The sequence below is a fragment of the Mobula hypostoma genome, chromosome 7 (genome assembly GCF_963921235.1).
Source record: "Mobula hypostoma chromosome 7, sMobHyp1.1, whole genome shotgun sequence".
Classification (NCBI taxonomy): domain Eukaryota; kingdom Metazoa; phylum Chordata; class Chondrichthyes; order Myliobatiformes; family Myliobatidae; genus Mobula; species Mobula hypostoma.
Genome location: NC_086103.1, coordinates 114,793,261 through 114,818,642, shown reverse-complemented (window position 1 = coordinate 114,818,642; position 25,382 = coordinate 114,793,261). Strand labels below are relative to the sequence as shown.

The 25,382-nt window shown below is 39.0% G+C and overlaps 1 protein-coding gene across 2 annotated transcripts in view; it reads right to left on the bottom strand.

Moving 5' to 3' along the window:
• zmp:0000001236 (mastermind-like protein 2) overlaps positions 1–23,431 on the bottom strand; it is a 362,601-nt gene extending 339,170 nt beyond the window's left edge. The window contains exons 1-2 of one of the 2 annotated variants that reach the window (XM_063053819.1): positions 23,406–23,431; positions 21,898–22,966 (exon numbers count right to left, since the gene is read on the bottom strand). In XM_063053819.1, the coding sequence (XP_062909889.1) occupies positions 21,898–22,215 (318 nt within the window). In that variant the 5' untranslated portion in view covers positions 22,216–22,966; positions 23,406–23,431. Of the gene's footprint in view, positions 1–21,897; positions 23,129–23,405 lie in introns of those variants that run through there. The other variant, XM_063053818.1, reaches the window with a different exon arrangement.
• Positions 23,432–25,382: the final 1,951 nt, after the last annotated feature.

The window sequence follows — 25,382 nt, the reverse complement described above, 5'->3', positions numbered from 1 at the left end:
TAACCACTGGCACATTAGCTCTTTACTATTATCATAAGGTGTATAATAAACAGACCTGATTCAATCAAATTCCAAATTACATCTATACCTGGCCAACTGTACTACATCCTATCATTCTGTATTCAAGCATTAGACCTATACCACTAAGGTCTAACAGACTACAGCAACAGCTTTAAACTAATCTAGGGAAGTTGTAACAAGGGCATTATTCCACATTTAATAAGCTGTGTGTCTGGGCTTGTGTTAATGCAAAACCATAATCCTCAATGAACATATATTCATTGATTCCACAGATAAATTGATCCATCCATGCTTAACATCCATGGCTAGTGGCATTTTTAGACAAAAAGATATTTATGTAAACCTGAATATTGGGGGATTTAAGAACCAACAACAAGTGACCATAAAAGATTCATAAAGGGGAAGGAATTGAGAAAATGAGAAAGGAAATGTTAAAAAATGAGTAGCTTTCACAAACATGAAAGGAAAACAGTATGACAGGTATGCCTTTTACAAACAGGAAGGAGAATTTCAAATTGGGAGAAATAACTAAAGTATTTTATGTGTCTTCACTGTAGTAGCAAAATAAACTAAACTTTGAACTTTTTTGAAAAATAAATGCACTAAAATAGAAAAAAATTAACGAAAGGAGAGAAAGAAGGAGGAATAAAATTGAAGTCACAAGACATACTGCAGATGCTGGAAACACAATAATAATAGTTTTTTTTCAGTATGGCAGGCTTTAACAAGCAGATTGCCTCAAGGATCGGTACTCAGACCCAGCTATTTGCAAACTTTTTGATGCTACACCTGAGGTACTCTCAGCAGTTTTGGTCTGCACACAAAGAAAAAGATCTACTTGCCATTAGCGACAGTCCATTCCAAAAAAAAGTGTGTGGCTTATAATTCCCTCACATAAATAATTCTAATAGATGCTACTCACAAATTGCAATCTTTACTTTGCCTTCTTTAAAATTCTTCAAGTATTAACTAAAAATTATGCCTTTTCCTTCCTGGCTACATTCTAGTATGGGAGATATTTTCTTATGTGACTAATTATACAGCCCATAGAACTGATCACTGCCAACTTTGCCAGCAAAGATCAAGTCTTGTCACACAGATCGCTGACAACCTCAAAGAAAAGCTACCACAAAGATTTGTGGTAGCTTTTCTTTGAGGTTGTCAGTGAGCAGTGTCACTCCACTACTGACCACAAAATCCAGGCTATAAATCTGCTTGATAAAGATAGTGCAAACCAGAAGACAGGTGAGAGTAACTGATTAAATATCTATATTTAAGAGAGATTATTTCTTCAGTGACTATTAGCTTATTATATAAAGTAATTTTCTTAACTGAATGATTATATAAAAAAGAGAATGAAAATAATTTCAAGACTAAAAGTGCATGAGTGAAGAGATGATTGGAGGAAGCTCAAATATATCATAAACACCAATGTGGACTAGTCAGTCTAAATGACCCAATTCCATGCTGTAGATTCCACAAGGTTCTCAATATAATTGCCTTAACTGCAAGACGCAGCATCAGTGGTGCACCAATTACTTGTAGTTGACATCTGCAGCCTGTTTATTACATCATCAGTTATTAAGGAGCAACAAAAACTGCAGGCATTTCTCTGGTAACTTTGCATTCAAAATCACAACATTAATATACATTACAAAAGTACTTGCAATGAAAATTTCATTCGTAAGTGTTCACCGTGACCCAAAATTAAAAGAACGAGGAATCGGAAATCAGTTAAGTGGTAACTGGAAAGCTTTCTAGGTGATGAATAATCAACACCGGGTCATCAAGAAATGAATGAGGATATAACAAAGGATATTGAAAACCCGAAGAGCATTCTATTAGTCCAATGAGTGCCTTCATCGCAGAGCCTTGCTCTCTGTACTTACTTCACAAAATCTGCAAGAAATAAGTGTCCTTTCCCATGCTGTAACAACAGTAAATTCGGCCCAAGGAATTCCTAAATTAAAATTATTCAAAGTAAAACATTAGTATACGATCTTCCAAAGAACAGTAACAGATAGCTAGGAGCAAGTTAGCAGCAATAACACAACCTCAGGGGTTCAAATTATTTCTTCAGAATGTTTGAGCTGTGTTCTTGTGGCTTTTGTGTTACAAGGCTGGTATCTCCCTCCTAGCTATCAATTACTGCATCCTGTCACATACGACCCTCCACGCTGCATTCCTTTTGTGTCCACGCAGCCCACTTAGACCCAAAGAGACAGGAAGAGGAGTCCTGTGGAGCTGCCATTCCGTTTTTGCTTCATCCAGTACTGCACAATGCTGACAAATTCAAGAAGCTCCCAGGAACGGTGTAGTTTCCTTAAATGGACCCACAGCAGAGAAAACAAATGTATAAGCACACACAGACAAAAAAACCTTACAGCACTTAACAATGCATTATCCAAGAGAAGTGAAATTACACCAAGCATTAACTCACTGCACCACAATCTGACAGGATACACTGAGGATCACCTACAAGGTCACTCAGCAAGGACAAACTCTGGACAGAGCAGTTGAGTTTGAGGACTCATGTTACTGAGCAAGGTTTAAAACCTTCCCATTTGCTTCCACTCATGTCATTGGAGATGACACAAGGTTGCAGGTGGTGTGGATGGTGTAGAAAGTTGTCATAGGTTTCAACAGGATACAGACAGGATGCAGAGAAGTGGCAGGTGGAGTTCAATCCAGAGGAGTCACACACTTTGGAAGACTGAACCTGAAGGTGGGAGTACAAGGTCAATAGCAGGATTCTAAACAGTGTAGAGGAACAGAGGGACCTTGGGGTCCAACACTGAATACCCCTCAGAGTTGCCATGCAAGTTGATAGAGTGGTTAGGAAGGTGTATGGTGTGTTGGCCTTCATTAGTTGGGGAATTGAGCTCAAGAGCTGTGAGGTAATGTTGCAGCTCTATAAAACTCTGGTCAGACCACACTTTGAGTTTTGCGTTTAGTTCTGGTTGCCTCATTGTAGGCAGGACATGGAGGCTTTTGAGAGGATGCAGAGGAGATTTACAAGGATGCTGCCTGGAATAGAGAGCATGTTTTACAAGGTTATGTGAACTAGGGCTTTTCTCTGTGTAATGACAAAGAATAAGAGATGATTTGACAGACATGCACAAGATAATGAGGCATAGAGTGGACAGCCAGCACCTTTTCCCCTGGGCATCAGTGAGGCCCGTACAGGAGGACATCATTTAAAGTGAGTAGAGGAAAGTTTAGGAGAGATGTCAGAGGTAGTTTATCACTCAGAGTGACGGTGCCTGAAACACTGCCACAGGTGGTAATAGAGATTGTTACAATAAGGACACTTATTAGATTTTTAGATAGGAAATAGACAGTTACGAACCCTGTAGGAGGGAAGGATCAGATTGAGCCTGGCATGACATTGTGGGTCAAAGGGTATTGTGCCATACAGTTCTATGTTTATTATTCTGTGACTGCACAGACAAGATCTAAGGTGGAGGAAACATTTTTAACAGCTCCAGCTATTCTTCACTTATAAACGGACTGCTGAGTCCAAGTGACTTTACCGAGTTAGCTGATCAATGCATGACAAGAGGAGCACTGCAGTCAAGTAAGGGGAAATTAGCTGGAATTCCCACTTCCAAACAACGTCTATGATCAACCTTCGGGAGTGCAAACTAAGAAGAAACTGCATCTTCTGAGTAGCTCACTACCTCTGTTGACATTTACAATTAGAGCTAATCTGTGAAGAATACCACTTGGACAAGTTGTTAATGGAAATCATACCACTTTAGGATGATAAGACCTCTGGGAAACATCTAGCAGGAAAATGGCAATTAGAAATTCTCTGTACATTTTTGCTATACTTAACAGAAAAGACATACCAGTGGACTGTATGGGAAATAGCAATGCTTTTATTTAGAGTGATGACTGATGAAAACACAGTCTACATATCAAGATGGAAACTTTTTGATTCAGGTTTGTTTATTGTAATAATACACCAGAGTGCAAAGGAATTCCTTGTTCACAGGAAGCTCACAGAGTAACAATATGCACAGCAATAATAAATGCAACAATGAACACAAAACAGCAGGATAGTGCAAAAAATGTGAAAATGACAACAGTGCAATAATTGAGAGAGATGGTATGAGAATGAGGCAGCATCACTGGATAAGGGTTGTATAAGAAGTGATTGGTTCATCCTGAAGGATTGACATTTCTTCTGCTCTGTGTTCTAACCAGATCCATGCACAATTTGGCAAGGTGCTGCTTTCTGCAAGTGATGTCCCACTGATGAAGTCTCAGCTATGCCTTTCCAATTAATTTGGTCAAATCAGCACGTGATTGATGCTTAAGATGAAAAGTCCCAGCTTACATCCAATCTTTCCCCTCACTCAAATTAGCCGTTTGCTGCTCTGGCTGACCTCAGTGATACAGGAAGATCAAGAGTACTCTCTAAATCATCAGAGCACTTTCAACAGAGCGGAGAAATCTGGGTAATTGCTGACAAACAGTGCACCAGATTTTTGTATTAATCACTCGTACAGAAGATATAACATTATCAGCCTTGGCTTAGCTTTCTTGCCTCCAAGTGGAAGGCTAGGTGGCTTGAACTTGGCTTTGATCCCTGTTAACTTGATGCCATAGTGGACAGAATTTGTCATTTAAACAAGATATTACTCTTGAGATCCTGATGTCAAGATCATATTCAGGTCGATGGTCTATCGCACTGCTCAAAAAGCAAGAACGTTTAACGCATGTTCTTCCCATATTTATCTGCCAGTGTTCATCAACTAAAACAGATTTTTTTGGATTATTATAACCACATTATCAATATCCAATCTCCAGAATTTAAACACTGACCACAGTAACAATTATGTTCTTTTAGAACATAAAGGTGATGTAACTGACAAAGCTGCACCATCCCGCTGTGTCAATCGGTCTCTCTTGCTCTCTACCCCATCATATCCTTTTGTTTTCACCTGCCCTTCCCTTTCTCTACATCTTAAAATAGCTTTGATTTCTCACCTTTCTAGTTCTGCTCAGAGGGTCACAGATTTGAAATGTTAAATCTATTTCTTCTTCAACAGCTGATGCCTAAACTCTCCAGCATTTTGTATTTCAGATTTCCAACTTTTTCGATCTTTTTGAGGATTTCTTCTACTCAGTGAAATTGTGACTGATGAAAATTTGAACATGAGCATTCTAATGAGCAATTATTATGATTCTACCCAACTACTAGTTCTTTACGTACATGTTCATTCAATTTTTCTTTCACTCTGCTTTGCTCTATAAATCAGCTTGCTTCCTCCTAAAAGATTAAATCCACAGGAACGATAAATTACAAGTGCCATGATCATAGTGGTTTTTACTTGTGCTGCTCACCTCACTGGAATTGTGCTGAAGTGTTTGACTTGCACCTGCTTGTATTTGTATAGTAATTTCAACAAAACAAAACCCTCTGGGCATGTCAAGAGAGAATGGGCAAAATTTGTCACTAAGCTACATAAGGAGATAATAAAGAAGGTCAGTTTTATTGAGCACCGTAAAGAGGAAGAAAATGAAGTTTGGCAGGATGGGAGGGAAATGGTGGGGTGAAGGGTGTAAGGGAGAAAAATTCAAAAGCTTAGAGTCATAGAGCACAAAAGATGGATGCAAGCCCTTTGGTCCAAAGAGTCCATGGTGCCCACCAGCTAGCCCCAATTTCCTTCATTCATCCCATATTCCTCCAATGCCCACCCTAATGGGCACTTATCCAAATGTTTCTTAAATCCTCTTACAGCAGCTCATTCCATGCACTCACCATCCCCTACAAGAAAGCTGCCTCTCAAGTCTCTTTTAGACCTTTCCTCTGTCACCACCAAAATCTATACCCTCTAGTTTTAGATTTCCCTATCACGGGTCAACTCTGCAACGAGTGGTCAAAACTGCCCACTGCATCACCGGCATCACCCTACCTGCCATCAAGGACACATATGCAGAAAGGGGCCAGTAACATCATGAAGGATCCCAGCCACCCTGCTCATGGACTGTTTATTCCACTCTCACAAAAGGAGAAAGCTACAACATCCGCACCAGGAACACCAGACCCAAAACAGCAAGGCTGCTCAACATCTCCACCCACTAACCCACCCCTCCATACCTCCAACCATCACTACTTTATCATTTCCTGTCAGTCACCTCAAAGCCATTCTTGTAACTAACCTCACTTCATGGACATACAATTAATCTATGTATATATGCTATCCTATGTATTTATATTTATAGTGTTCTATTAGTATTGTGTTCTTTATCTTATTATGGTTTTTTTGTGTTGCATCAATTATTTCAATAAATAATATTTATTTCACTCTCCTTACTCTTGTGATATGGAAATGATTTTAAAAGAATCTTGAATGGGGAAAAAACTGGTACCATCCACATCTCAATTTTAAACACATCTATAAGGTCACCCCTCAATCTTCTACATTCCAAGATATAATGACCTAGCTTAACCAATCTCTTCCCTATAGCTCAGGCTCTCTAGTCCTGATGGCATCCTTATAAACCTTCTCTGCACTCCATCCAGTTTAACCATCTATTTCCCATAACAGGGTGATCAAATCTGTGCACAGTACTACAATTGAAGTTTCACCAACGACTTATACAACTTCAATGTAATGTCCCAACTCCAATACTCAAATGCCCTGACTGATGAAGGCTGGCATGCTGAAAGCCTTTTCCAACACCTTGTTTACCTGTGACACCACTTTCAAAGTACTATGCATTTGTACTCCCAAGTTCTCCTATTCCATTACACTCCCTAGTGCCCTAGCATTCATTCTACAAGTTCTACGCTGGTTTGATTTTCCAAAGGACAACATCTCACACTCATTTGTACTGAAATCCATTTGCCACTCCTTGACCAACCTCCATAAAGGATCAAGAACCCTCCACAACTTATGATAATCTTCTTCATCAACATCTCCTAATTTCAGGTCATCTGTAAACCTACCGATCAAGCTTTGTGCATTCACATCCAATTGACTTATACAAATAAGGAATCACAAAAGAGAGCCTGCAGCACACCACTAGTCAGTGGCTTCCACTCAGAGAAATAACCTTCAACCAACACCCTATGCTGCCTACCTCCCAGGCAATTTTAAATTCACCTAACAAGCTCTCCCTGAGACCCAAACTTCCAGATCAGCCTATCATGCGGAACCTTGTCAAAGGCCTCATCTACAAGGATTGATCATTTAAATTGCAGTGCTGAAAGTGAAGTAATTAAACTGGGATAAGCCAGATTTCAGAATTTAAACAGCAAAAATATCTTAAGAGATTTATTGGGCTGAAGTATCTGAAAGAGGACAATGCGGGGCAAAGTGATTGACTTTATTTACTTATTTATTTATTTTTACTTTTTCTCTTCTATATCATGTATTGCATTGAACTGCTGCTGCCAAGTTAACAAATTTCACGACACATACTGGTGATAATAAACCTGATTCAGATTCTGAAGATAATTGCATAGACTAGAAAGTCAGTGAGTTTATTAACCAGCGGCATATTGCAGAATAGTGCAAGAATCTCCCCATCACTTCAGTAAAGTATGGCTTCTTGCTCCCTCTGCAAAATGAAAGAATATCATTCTCTATAAATGCATAATTGCATCATTACGGCAGCTAAGCATACCTGGTCTCAACAGGACATAACAGATGCCTCAGATCCACGACACAATCAAAAGGCAGTCCTCTTCTTCCAAATGCCTTCAATTCTACTGGCATTCTTTAGGAAGAATATGCATTCACAGACGTATTTATTGGGGCATCCATTTTCTTCTAAGTGCTTTGCAGCCAATAACATATTTTAAAATCTTTGCTCAAATCATTGTGCCAACTGAACTCCTCCAGCAGATGTCCAAAGCAGCCAAGTGACTCCCAGCACAGAGACAGCCTTTGATTCATGCATAACCCAGCAGGCGTTTCCACAACTTCTGAACTACATCTTCCAGACAACAAACTGAAAAGAGAACACAAGCCAGCCAGGGCAGAAGACTCATCATAGAAAGCAAATCCAGTTATAATACAACCATGAAATTTTGAAGTAAAATAAAAATGATCACAGGGATAAGAACAAGGAAGCAATTGAGAGAACAAAAAATGATTTAGGGGCCTATCCTTCCAATTATGGCCTGCTGTACACTCCCTATTAGCCGAAGACTGAGGAATAAAACCAATTCACATAAATCTATGACCCATACCAATTTAGATCATTCAGAAAAAACAGCGATGGAAACTGCACAAGAAATCTAAGCAAACATAACTCACAGCATTCAGAATTAAAGGCAAAGGGAGGGTGGAGCCACTAGATTAGAGCTAGAATGAGTTCCTCAAGCTAAAATGTATGAACTATTATTTAATAGTTGTTAGTGTCATTAATACAGATTTAAAATGGTGACCACACAATTTGAGTGGTACGATGAGGATCCTAGAGGACAGGAGGACAGGTAAAAATGGGAGATGTAGTTCAATCTAGCAAAATTGCAAAAATTAATGAGGAAAGTAAACACATCCAAAACTGCAAGATTTTAAACAAATTTGAGCAGAGGATTCCAAAGAAGGGGGACAAAACCAGCAGCACAAGTCGATGAGGTCCTAAAAAAGACAGAACAAGCTACAAAAACCATAGCATAAAATGAAACAAGGAGGTAATATTGAACATTTAGTTTGGCAATTGTTGCTGATTTCTGTACAATTTTGGACACCATTTTATAGTAGATCTAATAGCATTTACAAAAAGACCAAAGTTTCATTGGCATAATCACAGGGATATTAGAAAATTAATCTTGAGAGCAAAGGCTTTTTTTTACAGAGATGAATAACAGATCAAGTTTATGAGGTAAAGAGTGACAGATTTATTCCACTGATTTTTGAGATACAGGAGCTCTTCAAAATAATCACAAATGATAAAAGTGAAATTCTCGCCCATCATCCTGTACTGAAACTGAACAGGCAAAATATTTTAATTGGGAATTAGTGTAAGAGGGAAAGCTGGGAAAACTAGTAGCTCGTTTGGAAAAATCATTCATGTAGACTCCAAGGGCTGCCTCAACATGCATCATATCATGATATCTTGTTATAGTAATCAGTATCAAGCTAAAGTTTGTGTCCTTCTAGAACTTTAATTATCCATGAATTGGCTCCAAGCTATCAGACTGATCCAGGGTGGCTGTAAATTTATCAAGTTTTGCTGCATTGCTGTTCGACAAAAGAATGACAGCACAACATGGTGTGGTAACAGGTCATGAAGATCAGAATGTCTGAAGAGAGAGTGAGCGAGAGAGCGCGCACACCAGAGCAATTGCCTTCCTTTGTGCTAATCAAAGAGTACTGCTGGAAAATGCATCTGCAGACCCAAGCTGAATATAGGATCCACATGCGTTTTGTTGCCCTGTCGACCTCAGTGTTTAAACTCCACATGTGAAGGATGGCTACTTGGGCATCAAACAGTGTGAAACATCCGCTGCAAGTGAGGATACTGGTTATGGAGACGACTGAGCCCTGTGGCTACATTCCACGCACACAGTGTACTCGCCCACTCGCACTCTCCAAAGCCCTTTGGCAGCAGTGCTGGAAAGCCACAAGCCACAGAACTGTGCACCAGATAGTGTCATTGCCTTGGCGGGGCGGAGGGGAGAATTTCACAAAAGCCCTCCAGAAACAAGTTTCCAAGATGAAAATGGGAACTAATAGTTCATACTGTGACACAATGCTACATCATATTTGAATAACTTTCAGATTCATGTGGAATATTTACACTCTGGTGATGTAGATCATCAACCTACTCTTGAAATTAAGGAAGTATTCCTGGATCGCCGTATACAACCCTGAGATTCATTTTCTTGTGGGCATTCACAGTAAATCTAATAACCGTAATAGAATCAATGAAAGACCACACCCGACAGGGCAGACAACCCATGTGCAAAAGTCAACAAACTGTGCCAAAGAAAAAAAAAGTAAAAGTAATAAATATCAAGAACATGAGATGAAGTGCCCTTGAAGATGAGTCCATGAGTCCTGATGTTTGAGGGAAAATAGCTATCCTGAACCCAGTGAGTCCTGAGGTTCCTGAACCTTCTTCCTGATGGCAGCAGTGAGAAGACAGCACGACTCAGGTGGTGGGGAATCCTTGACGATGCTTCCTGTAGATGTGTTCAATGGTGGAGAGGGCTTTACTTGGGATGGACTGGGCTGTATCCATTACCTTATGTAGGATTTTCCATTCAAGGGCATTGGTGTTTCCATACCAGGCTGTAATGCATGCAGCCACACATCTATAGAAGTTTGTCAAATTTTAAGATGTCATGCCGAATCTTCACAAACTTCTAAGAAGTTTAAGGAAGTTCTTATCTGATGAAACAATCATTTGGCAATAATCAGCCCTCAACACCTTTGCTAAGGAGTCACATTAATCTGTACCCGATATTAGGTTCCACTTGTCTATTCATACTACATTTCGGAGGCATCACGTTTCCAAACTTTCCTCTGGTATAGCTTCATTCTATGAACTTGCTACAATATCAAGGCAAGTTTACACCAAAGTGGCATTTGATTCAGCCTATACAAAGCACATGAACTGTATCCACTTCACTTGTAGTTACTGACAAATCTTAAAAAAACCACAGTTCTCAGTGTGGCTGTTTATGATTCTACCTGATAACACAATTTTGATGATTATCTGACATCTACAGCTATCAAACGTCAGTTGTTAATGATGCAAATACGTTTCATTATCAGACTATCAAATTGAAAGTTGTACTTTCACAAGTGGACGCAATAATCCTGATGGTCATTAATTAGCATGTCACAATGTACCTACTGACTATGCCTCTAAATTATTTATGACATTTGTCCAGCGTCTGGAGATGTTCAAAATGACAAGACTTCTACTTGCTACAGCACTGGTAGTTCGTGACCTGAAATATTTATTTTCAATTTTATTCAAAGCGAAATGCTGAACAGGCATAAATTTCAGTAATTTTGAAGTCTTCCATCTATTGCTGTAATATATTTGAGGATTTTTTTTTAAAAAGATGCATAGACTTTAACAGCTATAGTCAAGCTCAAGGGAGATTAGGAAATCAGCCCCACACTTACAACATCAATGTACTGGTTAAATAAAGATTAATTTAAATGATTTTAAAGAGCTGATAAATGCAAATAACCAACATGCTTTGAGACATACAGCACACACAACAGGGAGAGCAAGGTTCATACATACAAAGAGACAGAATCACAGTTGCAGTCTGTATTAAATCAATACAGAATAAGGCCACAGGAGAACTTAAGGACGTCACCAACACTAGCATGCAAAAATACAGTATATATGCAACTCTAAATAAGGATATAATAAGCAATATTCAGTGTTTAAATACATGAAGTGCTATTCATCATGTACATATTTTGTACATTCTGAGGCACACTTGTCAAAAAAATTAAGAGTTCTATTCTGTGGCTGTTTGATTTTAATTTCTTTTAGAATTGTCAACCTGTAAAATATATCCTCTAGAAGGGGGTTTACACAAGTTCAACTTCTAATGCACCATTATTCTCTTTTGAAAGGAGAAGGTTCATAACGTAAAAAGCATCAGAAAACACAAGATTACACCTTGCTTATTAGCTTTTAAAACAAATATCAAATACAAAGGTAACAATTATATTTTGAAATGTTAATTTAAACCCAATTTGTGATTAAAGTTTACCAAACTCAAAATGAAATTTCTTGAATTAAACCAGTGAAATTATTGATACAATGTGTAAACAACCTGTTTAAAATAGATATAGCCAGCAAATTCAAAACAATGGATTAAAATGTACAAATATGAAAAACAAGTGGATTGTTCTGTCCCAGAACAAAATGGTAACACCCTTAAGCATATGCCACTTGGTTCGTGCCAGTTACATCCACTGTGAATCAATGAACATAAAAGTTCCTCAGGAAGATGAAACAGGATAAAATATGTGAATGGATGCTAAGCAGAAGGAAAATAAGAGAAAGATAACAAGTTTGAGCACATAATATTGTAAAAGATAAGCTTTTTTGGAAGTAAACAGTCGAAAATTAAAATCAGGTTTATTACCACCGATACAGGTTGTGAAATTTGTTGTTTTGCTGCATAGTACAGAGCAAGATATACAAATTACAGTAGTTACAAAACTATATATCTGTTTTTACGAGACCAAGTTGCTAGCTTGGCACTCAACCCAGCACAGATGGAAAGCGAGCAATTAGCTGGCAGAGATTCGAACCCGGACCACTCGCCTCCAAGTCCAGAGCTGATTATTAATTTTACATGTTGGTAAATGGTAGTCTCGCAGATCTGTGCTAACGATCTTCAGTTCTTATTTGTTTTTTTTTTACTTCTTACCCATCACAGAGGAAGTTGAAAAATAGGATCATACCAATTATTTGTAGACAATTGACATGATTACCAACGGATGCAATTGCTGAATGGGTTGTACTCGCTCACCTGGAGGAGCACAGCAGAGCCAGCAACAGCAAGTCTATTTAACAGAAGCCTTTGAAACAGTGTTCTCTGACTGAAGTTCACTGATTTGCTCTGGTATTTCATATCCAAACTAAACAAACAGATCTTCAGCTTTTCGCAGCTTCAAAAGCAGAGAGTTTGGATCCAGACAGACAAAGCTTAAAGAACAATCAGTCCAGCTACAGATGGTGCTCTACTCTCCATCAAACAAGGCAGTGCAATTCTGTTGAATAAGCTGATGCAGAAAACATACAATGTTAATAAAAACAGTTCAAATACCTAGCATTTATGTGGTGGACAAAGCAATACGAATATCTGGAAGCAACAAGTCTAGGCACAAAACCCAGCTAATGGTACCACAATGCATTCTGACCTGCTATCTCCTCTTTACTTTCTATATTGACGTGGCCCTTGTAACAAACCTTTGACCAAGTATTTACAATTCTGTACCTTAGCTTGTTTCCAAAAATGTCAGGCAGACAGTCAAGATTTCAGAAAGAAGTATTCAATTTTTAAATGAACTTTACCCCAGATTTTCCCACCTCTGCTCGAAAACAAAATCACAAATGCCAGCAGCTTTCCATTATTTCATTCAACCAGCCATTCCTCATGTGGAAGTCTAAATAAAGTGTCCGAAGAATAACAGGTATGGGCATCAATATCAAGTTGTATTATGCACTCTCCACATCGGGTTTAGACACATTCCTGCACAATTCACAGGATCTATTCCTCCTGGCCCAAAGACGCTTAACCCAATTTCACAGCTCCTTTCTGAGTGAGACCATTTACTCAATGTAGACTGGGAATCAAATCGAGTGCCTTTTGGTTACACAGCTCAGCTACACACTCCCTTTATCAATTGAGCCATTGGGAGGTGTTACAGCTGCTTTCTTAATCTCATAAAATATGATGTATCTGACTGTCATTTCACCTACAGGGCTGTCAGCTTAATTTAACCAACACCAAAAACTCAAGTAGCAATCACTCACGTAAATAAATAGATGCAAATTACTGAAAAGGCAAAACGTTACCAAATTAGCCATTTGTGTTTGTGGATTCAATTAAGCAGATTATATCCATACAAGTGACAGGAAGAGTAAATTCTCAGGGATTGTACAGTATGTGGTAAAGTATGATGAAATTAACAAGGAAGCATTGTTTTTAATAAAGACGACTGCACACCTCACATTTTACCAAGAAATTTAATTTCAATGTGTATTTTAAAATAAGATAGAACTTAATCATATGAACTTTTCATATTATTTGAGGAATGTGTTGAGTGTTTAATTCCTGTTATGGTGATTTAATCCCTCATGTGTTCAATTAAGTTCAATATGAACAAATTATTTTTCTGTTAACATTTTCAGCAATGCTTGATCTATTAGTGTTAATAGATCAAGGAACAGTTTTCCATTCTGGACACTTAACACCATCATAAGGCCCTTTCAGACTGTGGCCAGCTGCAAAGATAAGCTCTCTCTATTTTGAATTGACAGAATATCAACTTTTAGTTTTTATTTAAAAACTGACTACAACTGGTAATGCCAAGGAGCTTCCAGATTTCATCCTTGATCCCAGCTGACACTGCAGCTTAAATACTATAATTGGGCTACAATAAAAGACTTGCAAAACCTTTTATTTGAGGAAACAAAATGTACTTGTAGGTAACCGCAAACACACCTTGGTTAGACGGCTATGGCATTTTGAAAGCAGCAAAATATTTGCAAACTTATGTTGCTTTTAATAGAAGACGCAATTTATTTTACTGTAATTCTGAGAGCCCAGTTTCATGTTGCCAATCAATCTTGCCCATTTTCTTTACCAAATTAGTTGATCTGAAATGTTAACTCGTTACCGTCTCCACAAATGGCTTTGATTTGCTGTGATCTTCCAGCTTTTCTGACTTTAAAACACTAATAATGAAAAAAAATCTAGGCATTTTGCAGAGTCCATGCCTATCTGTCTGGCATAAACCAGTGATGAATCTCAAGTAGGAATGAGAAGACAGACAGGATCATTCACATAGTTAGACTAAACTGCATGATCCCAGGATGAAGAGACCCCGAATGATAATCTTTTACCAACATATCTGCTGGTGACAGTAACCAAGTATTTGCCAAAAAAATCAAAGAATAAAGAATACAAGTTTTAAACAAAAGCTCTATATAGTTTTGATTACCTGAATAAACTTGCCATGAATAAACTTCACATGAATCCCCACATAGTACACAATCTATGTCACCTGTACATAAGCCATGCTGGATGCAACAGATTATTTGTTGCAATATTAAATTAATAATGCTATTAAGCTCCAGATTTATTAAACGTGAACTAATCACAGAGGAGTAAGTGAATTCTCTTGAAGATCCAGTGGAAATGCTTTGATTACCAACAGAACTGTAGCACAAACGTCAGCTCCTTTGTTTTCAAAACAATATCCAGCACTCACCAGTTCCTCTTTGTCCCTGGTACAAATTAACTTCAATGTCAACACCTTATTGCATCTGCAAAGTTCATCTTTACTCTTGGTATATTTACTAAGGAGATACCTATCTGCTTGCAGTACAAGCTAGATCTGTTTCTGCTGACTTCCAAATGGAAAACATTTAAACAAAATAAAAATATCATGTAGCATTCAATTTAGTGGTAGCTGACTGCTTTGATTGTCGGGTTATTTACACAGGTGCGATATCACAATGGATATCAAAATGAAGATGTTTGCTTGGTGGCATTTTGAAACAAAGATTGTACCAGACCATTAATGCTTCCCATTTAAACCACTCCAACTTACTTTTAACTTGTTCCTTTTTCAGTATTTTCTTTCGTAAAATGAAATGTAGTAAGAAAAAGCAAATAAAATAAGACATTTATGGAGATCCCATAAGGAATCAATACAGATGGCTACCTGAAAGTGATCAAACAAAACTGGAATAGGCGCGCAGGACAATGACTTAGAGAGATTATGGGCTAGATTTTTTGGTCAATGGGAAGCAACATTGCTTGCCAGTAGCACCAAAGCAAACCGTCCACAAAAGTACACAGACTACTACAGAATGGGCTTTCCTTTTCCCACATGAAATTTTGTCAGCTGATATTTCCAAGGGGTCTCTGGTGACCAGCAATTGCAATGTTCTTGAGCTAGCTGTACAACCAATCACTTTGCAAGTTACAGGCAAAACAGGAATGAAAACACATGGTCTTAACTTCAAACCAAACAAAATTTTGAAAATACACAAAGTTTAAGACACAGGCCAAAATGCCAAACATTTTTTAAAAAAAAACTAAGTTCATTATAAGATATGTATCTGAGGGAGACAATTCACATGGATAAAATCATATTTTGATTGAAGGTTTTGGAGATTTGTTAAGCAAGAATTATTGCATATAATACATTAATAAACTCACTTATACCTCAAACAATAAAATGATCCTGAGGATACTTAATATTATTACTTTGCAAATGTGCAAAATTGTCATTATTTCAACTGATTTCCTTTCATGCCAGTGAAAAGCTGAATCACTGACAGGAACTTTGGGATTTCCGCCTTAACATACACATGTGCGGAAATCCCGAAGTTGCTGTCAGTTTCATGGTGTAATGGCGGTCAAAGCTGACAGCTTCACTGTCTTTCAACCATAAATTCTAAGCCTCTGTGAAACAAAACTAAAATCTTAAGTCTGGTTCAAGATGATCTCAAATTCAAGTTAATAAATACACAATTGCTAAATAACCATTTGGTTTCACACATGTATTAAAATTCCATAGATATTTCTCAAAGTAATATTCTATTCTAATCATTCAGTAATTATAAAATAATATTCAACAGGTAGAGAACATAACTTTATAATACTCAATTTGATAAAATAGACAGTTTTATGATTAGAAAATGCACAAAGCAACATTTGATACAACTTGCACAAGCAGCAAAACACATTTCACAAAATATGATCAGGGAAATTGCTTAACAAGTAATTGAAAACTTATTTTCTCTTTTCAGATGCTTATGTGTTATTGCAATTTTCCAGCTCATTATGTTTCCATTAAAGATTATTGATTTTATTTGCCTGTAGTACTTCTTATTGCAAATCCTCTCCCCACATAAAACAGAGTATTAGCCTAATAATTATGGGAGGGGGGAGGGAGAGCTAGCTGCTGATTAATATTCACTGTATCATTAGTTTGGGTCAGTAGGTAGTAGGGTCCCATCAGAGTCACAAATTCAGTATGTCTATTGTAGGTATAACACCTAGTGTATATACAGTACACTTACTGTATAACATAAGTAACACTTTGCATTGTCCCAAAATGGTGTACCTGTAGTATTTTTTTACAGATTTTTTGGATGCTGTTATAAACTACAACTGTCTATTTGTTAAAACATTATAATTTGCCTCTCTAGAAACTTGTTCCTGGTTCACATCATATCAACAGTACATTTTAATTTGCCTCCAAAATTTAGTTCTGTAATTGAAATGAATTTCAAAAGCTATGTCCAATCTAGTGTTGTTACCATGTTGCACTTTTTAGTATAACTGATAGGGAATGAAATTCTAGGCACTTGGGTTTCAATGCTAAAACTGGAGAGATGCTCCTTTCTGCATACCTCCAAATAAAATAGGTGAGAGTGCAAATTAGCTGCTTTATGTTTGTGCATTATTGGCTTCCAAAATACAATGAATTTTGCCTTTTTCAAAATTACTACTCAAATACAAGATCTTTCTGTTCTCAATGCTTTTTTTTAAAAAAACATCAAATATAATCTCTGACACTTTCTATTCCTATAACTAATTTAGGAACCTCTGAGTATTCACAATCAAATCCATTCTCTGCAGGGTGCATTAATATGTGCAAGAGTGGCTTTGTATTTTTAGACTCAGGAGTTTGCTGCAACCTCAAGACTTTGCTAGAATCACACAGCACTACTAAAATGTTGAGCATGTGATTTGATTTATTTCAGCATAATTACCCTTTCACCCAGAATGATAACAGGGCTTAAACAGCTAAATTTGCATTTAAAAAGCACAAACCTGATTTGCACTGACTTACTATGTACCAGAAAGTGGCATTTCAGCATACTGGGTCTATAGCTGCTCCTAGCAGAATAATCCCATTCACACTCTCCTTACTTCCCTGTACCCCTGTGATTTATTCGCTCCCTCATGTCTATCAATTCATCTCTCATTCTTTTGCCACTTATCGATATATCATATTTCCTTACAGCACAAACAGAAGACATTCAGCCCATCCTATCTATCCTGTCCCATTCCCCACTTATCTCATGTCAACCTCTCTCTATCCCACCCCCATCAACTTTTCCCAATTCCTCTGCCACCCACCTTAAGGCTGATTTATACTTGTGCCTACTAGCTTATGCCGTAGACCACGCAAGTGGGCTACACCATTGTGAGCATTTATACCTGTGCGTTGGTGTCTGCGTCGCTCTGCGATTCACCGCCAAAACTAGTTGGTGGTGGGGTTTCTATGCCACCGCAACACGAAGGAACTCAAACTTCAAACAATGGCGACTGAAACTGAAGGAGGGTGAATTTTCTGTATGTACAGTGTAGTGTCACCTAAAAGAACTGAGAATTTTGAGCCAGAATCGATTTGTCGAAAAAAAAACTGGCATGTCACGCATGCGCACTTACCTGCCCACACAAGGCTTCATGGTCATGGTAGTCTTTCTCGGGGTAAACAAGTTTAGAGCGAGCATCTTTTTTCATAAATGTGAAAATCCTCTTTCAGTTAACAAAAACAGGTACTAATGTAGGTCTTTCGTAAAAGCGAAATGTGTCCTCCATAATTTCGGAGGTCTGTAAAGCTTGATGGAAAGCATTGCAGCCAGAGTTCCTTCCCTGTCCTTCAGTCGCCCAATGGGAAGATATTGCAGCGTAGGAGGAAATGCGATGCTACCAAGTGGACCAATCACAGTTGTTGCAGTCTGCGTTGCCACGACGCGTAGTTACATTTTGGGAGAGGTGTGCGTTAGGCTACGGCGTAGGGTTTGCATAGCGTACAGCACAAGGTTCGTGGCTATGCCGTACCTACGGCGTCCATTTGACGCACAACTATAAATCAGTCTTTTCCTAGAGGCAATTTATAGAGGCCAGTCAATTTGCCAGCCTACACATCTTTGGGAGGTGGAAGGAGACCAGAGCATCTGGAAGCACATTCAAATTCACCACAGATACCACTGGAAATCAGAATCAAAACAGATTGCTGGAGTTGTGTAGAAGTAGCACTATCTCCTGCATCACCATGCCAGCCAACTTGGTTTTAGACATTTGGAGTGATATAACAGGCTTCGGAGAAATTCAGCAGGTCAGATACAAATAAACTCTTTCTTCTCATAGGCAATTCAAAATAAAAGTTCCCCATCTCAAACTTACAGCAGGGCATTAAAGAGTAAATTTAGAAAGTATTCTTCATTTGAAAGCAAGAAGCAGTGTACAATGTTCTGTTCCCAGAGCTATAGATGCTGAATCAAACTTTTTTTGAAAAATCAAAATGTTCGATATATCTTCCTATTTTTTGAAACAGACTGACAGCAAGACATATTTTAGGATCTGGTAATATTGTTCAAAGTAGGCATTTTTTTCCTTGACAGGGAAACTCTATCACTCTCCTTTTCAATTTTGTTACCTGAATGATAATGATCCCAGGGAAGGTCAAGATCTTAAGTCGTACTAAAATAATGACGATCGTGTCTATTTATATTGAAAGTCATCATTCAGACTTCAGTAAAGTAGAATGATGTGCATGATATTTTTTCCCACTCTTCAGCCACTTAACTGTGTAAAATAAACTGCTGTAAACTGTTGACTTTTCGTTTTGCTGACTTAGCTTGCATCTGGAGGGACAGCTTTGAGCAATGGGGAATTAGACCAAAGCTCTGATGGTAGTGGTGACAGCAATATAAGGTGGTAAGTTATCACACAAGTGTCCTGTTACAAGCTTAAAGAATTTTCACTTAAGTAGGATTTTTTTGGTGTGGAGTGCTGATTCCATTCCCTAAATGAGCCATGTGTTAACATTATGAAAACATGCAGCAAATAATTCCTACCCTTAATGTTTATTTATTTTCTTCTTATCCCTAAATACAGTTTTCCTGTTTTGTAAATTGAAACATATTATTATTTGTGAAGGTTTCAATAAAGTTATTTCAGAAAGTGATTTTTCTATTTACTTAATGACACAAAAACAAGTAACTGGGACTGAGATCAAAGTTGCAAATCAATCAAAGCACTGAATTAAAGTTCATAACTTGAAAACTGAATTTCAATCTGAGTTGCTATCATTGCTTGTGAATTGTAGCATTATGTAAATGCAAACAAAATGCATGGGCACTCAAACACACACACAAACACAATCCTGACAACTCAAAATAAGGCCTGTGTTCAGTACAGATGGAGATCAAAAATCTGAGTTAGGCATGAGATGGACAGAAGCACAAATTAAAAGCCATTTTACAGCAGAAATTGTCACATGCCAGTACGCATTTTTGTTTCAAAAATGGGCAGCTGGGAGTCAGAGAAGATGGAAAACAGAAGCAGCTTACAGCACAGACTACTTGTTTACATTTTCAAATATGTTCTACCTGCTGATAATGATGTTACATTAGTGGGTCATGTTAAGAGCCAGTTGCCATCCTTCCTCTAACATCAGGCATCATTTTTCACTGAGCGCCAAAAGTGGGCAAGGTGGCACCCACCACTCATGGTCCAGAAGGGGTAGCAATTTCAGATGTTGCTCCTTTGCCTCCTCTCGCACCTGACTGGGAGGGCTGTGATACCGATGAAGCCTAGAATCAGGTACCCTGGCCTTGAATCACCCCCCAGAGTGGCAGGATGGACAGAAAAAAAGCATCTGCAATTCCCATTGCTCTTTCTGCTCGCAATTGACCAAGCACTGATACTGCTGGATACTCACCTCCTGCTGTCACTCTCTCTCCTTTCCAGTCTAGGCATCCTGAACTGAGAGAGAGTGAGAGAGAGTGAGAGAGAGATGGATGAAAGGAGCAGCTCTCAGCACTGAATATATGTATCAAAAGGTTGCTGAATGATTTTGGAATCCACAATTTCTGCAAAAATCACAATTTTAATCGGGCCTTACTCAGAAATCCATCCATTGCGTAGCTAAGACAATGCTAAACAACAAAAGCCCTGGTTTAATCTGCTTTCTATTCTCAGCCCCTAGCCCTTTGCCATTAATTGACCTCAGTACCTCCAGAGTATAGAAAGGAAAACTCATTCAGGTTACCGATCATCGCCTAGCAACTCCTGCTGTAGTGCAAACACAAGGACATCAGGATAACATGCTGCACCCCCGCAGCTGCCAGTTAGATATCCACTTGCACTTGTTGGCAAAGCTCACATTAATAACAATACCTTGGTTGTTCAGCATCCATAGGTAATACATCGAAGGCAACTGGCACCTAGCACCTGTAGAGCCATACACTTAGGATCAGCACTTTCACAAGTAAGAACACACAAACCAGTGAAGAAAGGGATACAGCAATTTCGTTTTCCCACAGACAGCAGAAATACCACTGTCAACAAGTTTTAATCCAGATCAGACCCTAAACATTCAAAGATTTCAATTGACTGACAATTATTTTCATGCACAAACACCAATGTATAATTAGGAATGTGCTTCAAACTACCTTCGCAGCCAAGATAATTTACGAAATGCAAATCACCCCAAAGTTAAACTATTTTATTTTACGGGGTATTTGTAATTCTGTATAACAAGCTGCCACCGAATGTTACAGTATTCAAGGCAGTACCGCAATCTTTCATTAAATCAAAGCAATTCTCCTATTTGGCAATTAACCAATAATCAATTATTGGTCAGCTCATCAAATTCAATTTATTGATTACATGCCTGGTTGGCTATTTCTCCCAATGAGATGCAAGGGTCATTCAGTCCAGCACAGACTGGCTTTCTCAGAGCCGAAGAATGAACACTTCATAAAGGACGCAGCTTATTGTTTCAAAAAGAGATAAGGGGACCAATAGACTTGGCTTCTTTGATAACATTCGGGAAACTTAAAACAAATTAAAATCTAGTATCTTAACTGTGATGCACAGAGCCATTTTAAAAGTTGAGAACATTTTGAACGTTGCCATTAATCGCGATTAATGCAAGATGACATTTTCATGCAAATCATTTTAAGGAAGGTCTAACAAGCAGCTTGCAAAAAGACACTTTTCAAAGTCTGATAACATTTTGAGAGGGAAAAGCTGCTGATCCAACCACAATTCTTTTGAACAAAAACAACAAAGAGAATTCCAAACTGACCACCAAAACGCGTCGCTCCCCCCCACCCCCCACCTCAAGATAAAGAGGCAAAGTGAGCGAGTAGAGGAAACAAACTTACAGCGATCAGGGTGAGATTCCTGTGTTCGTTGGATGAGTTAGGTCCCGGGGGCTGTTCGCTATCGCAGTTTTTGGGGGCCCGGCTGCTCTCGTGATGCTGCTGCTGCTTGGCTTTGGGAGTCTTCTTGCTACGTGTGTCCAGGTACTTCTGGTGCAGAGCGAGTTTGTTCCTTCGCTCCTGCTCGATGCGCTGCGGCTGGTTCTGCTCGTAACGGACCTGGCAAACTGCGTGGTGCCGGCGGCACAGCTCAATCCTCTGCCTCAACCTCTCCACGATTGCGCTATGCTTCGGGTTTGGGGGCATGTTGTAATCCCCCATCCTAACCTCCCCCTGCACTATGTTGGCAAGTTTCTTCCCTTTTTTTTCTTGTTTTGAGCCTCGAATAAATTGCAATGTTTGTATAAAAAGTATTGGGTTCTTCTTTGCTTTGTTTGAATTAAATCAAAATCTCAACAAACCCACTTCGGACGCTTTACTGCACTTCCTTCGAGATGACTGAAACCCATTTTCTCTGTTTTATGGTAATATTCCTTCAGACGATCGCAATGGTGACACCGACTCCTTCAATGCTCCCACGGATACTTTCTCTTTCTCATACAGGCGAACAGACACAGATACGTTCGGATCTCCCTCTTCACTCACACAATCCCCTCTCCGCTCCGACCAACGGAGGGACCAAAGAAAAACTACTGGAGAGGGGGGATATGTGAGGGTAAGAGAGGGGGTGGGGGGAGACAGAGAGAGAGAGAAAGACACAACAACACACACACACACATACACCAGCTCTCTCACACACAAAAGTCTTCAGGAGAAACAGACGCCGCTGAAACTTGGCGAAAGGTGCCCGGTGGCAGCAGGAATCGGGCTGGCGATATCGTCCGCGGCCATCCACAGCTGGGGTCTGCGACAGGCGGGCAGGGGCAGGCGGCGCTCGGCGCGGTGTCCGCTGTCTGCTGGCTCCGTGCACCGAGCCGCACTCACATTGTGTGAGAGAGACTGGAGAGCCAGCGAGCGAGCGAGGAGGCGCTTCCCTCGCCTCGCCAGACTAGCGGAATGATACCGCCACTGCCTGAGTAAACAAGGGAAGGGAAAGGAAAATAAAACCACAGGCTCCAAACAGCAAACAAAATGGGCGAAGCGGCAAATTTGTTTATTAATTTTTTTTAAAAGCTGACTGATTCATTGAATTAAAAAATAAACCTAAAAATAAAGCGCTAGCAACTGCATCGAGCCTCCTCGCCCGCTCCCACGACCGATTCTTCCAGCTTTTCTTTCACGATTAAGTTTCTCGACAATCTGGGGTGCGTTTGTGAACTGGGAAACTTATTAAATAAAAACGCTTTGATTTATTTTAAGGGAATCTAAATCCCTCTCTCTAACCCCTCGCCAAATTAGAGATAGTTTTGGCTTTGTTAAATGTTTACGTCCTGTCCAAGTGGAGAAATGCATGGACACACATGTCCTGGGGAAACTGCGTTATAAATTCGATGTCCATCGACTGTATCTACCTCATATTACAATGCAGGCCTCTCACCGGGTGCGCGGCTCCACAATATTTTACATGAAGTACAGTGGAAGAACTTCACCCTTTTCTTAAATTTATACTACTGTCCATTCTAATCGGCCACTGGCAATCCAAGCTGCAACAGCCAATGAAGGACGTGTGTCAACAACCCAGTGTGACGAATGACCAGTAAACCCAGGCGAGGGAACACCTCAGGTCTTAGCTCAACAGCTAAATCTGCATCAGAAATCACCCAGTGTCGAAGAAAGACAGATGCTCCAATCGCTGCACACTTATCCCGATACCCCATGACTGTTCATGTTAAAACTATTTTCAGAGCATACACATTAAAACAATTAGAGATAACTTGGGTATTTGGAAGATTAGCATCAGTACGCATTAATTTCCACTTTGCACCAACCTTAATATGCAATGAACCTTAATATGCAATGTAAGGCCCGTGTAGTTTATGAATGGAACAGTAAATACAATGATTGATCTACCAATACAGAATGTTTGCAGGAGCCGTCATTTAAATCTCTACAAGACAAGGTTGAGCAAACATCTTGAAGACATTTAATGTAAGTGTAAGAACAACAGAATTGAAAATATTGTGAAGCAATGCTCTAACGCAAGCTTAAGATTTTCTGTGTTTTTATGATATGATTCTGAAGGAAAACACATTGAAAGTCACTGAAAGGGAAACTCAAACTCATTTGCTCTGGGACCACAAGGAAAGAGCTCCTGTAGAGGAAAACCCAGGAATATGGACTGCTTGAAACTATTTGTCTGCCTGCCAAGCCAGTAACAACACACTACTTTATCTTGGGTAATTGGAGTACTATTGGATGAGAAGTTGTGCCTAGCTTTGCTTTTCACGTGCAATTACAAAAGCAGGAATGTCAAGGACTAGAAAAAGGCCAGGTTATTGCCTGATAAACCCAGGAAAGCAACTGGATAACACTCCTGGCTACCCCACTGATCTTGACTATTCACTGCAACTATACCTTCAACCTGCCTCTTTGATCACAAAAAACTCAACTCCCTTGATGGCTTCAGGTTTAACTGTATATGCAGTAACCAGGCCTTATACCCCACAACTTCCAGCTATATCTGCCTGTGATACAATGTAATGAAAGAGGTTCTTTCTTGTAAAAATTGTGCCTAATTTACACATTTCTAATAAATGTTGCATATATAATGCTATGGATCTGTGATACTTCTGCAACTGAGTTTTTCATTACACCTATGCACATGTGTATTTGTGCAAATCGCAATAAACTCAACTTTAATTTTGAGTTGTCTTTCATAAACTAACATTGCTTTCAGGAGGCAGTACTCCAGGAAGTATCTACAAATATATCTGAATAGTTTCTGCACCTTCACACAACATTTGCAGAAAACCAGAAGAAACATTAAAAAAATGTGACAAGGGATGCAGGAGTAAAATCCTGAACGGATTCTTCATCCTTGGTGTGGAGTGCTGCGATTGTGTAAAGATAAGCAGTTGCCAAACTTAGACATGGAATGTGCAACTGAATATAACCAACTATACATTGCTCAAACCTCAGTCAGTATCCAGCATCTAACCCTAGATACCAGGAAACATCGCTTCTCAGACATTGGTAGGGAAACTAACATCATTCATTTCACTGATTGTAGCCTTGTGAATCCACCTTACTCAACCCACTGCAGGATGGTATGAGTGATAACGTTATAGCTCATAGCAAGGAACCCAACATGGAGTGGATCAAATGATACGAAGGTCAGAGTACATTTATTATCAAAATACATACAGTACATGTCACCATATACAACCCTGAGCTTCATTTTCTTCTGGGAATACTCAATAAATCCATAATAGAAAAATAAAAAAATAGGATCAATGAAAGACCACACCAACTTGGGCATTCGACTAGTCTGCAAAAGACAACAAACTAAGTACAAAAAGAAAGTAATAATGATGAATAAATAAGCAAAA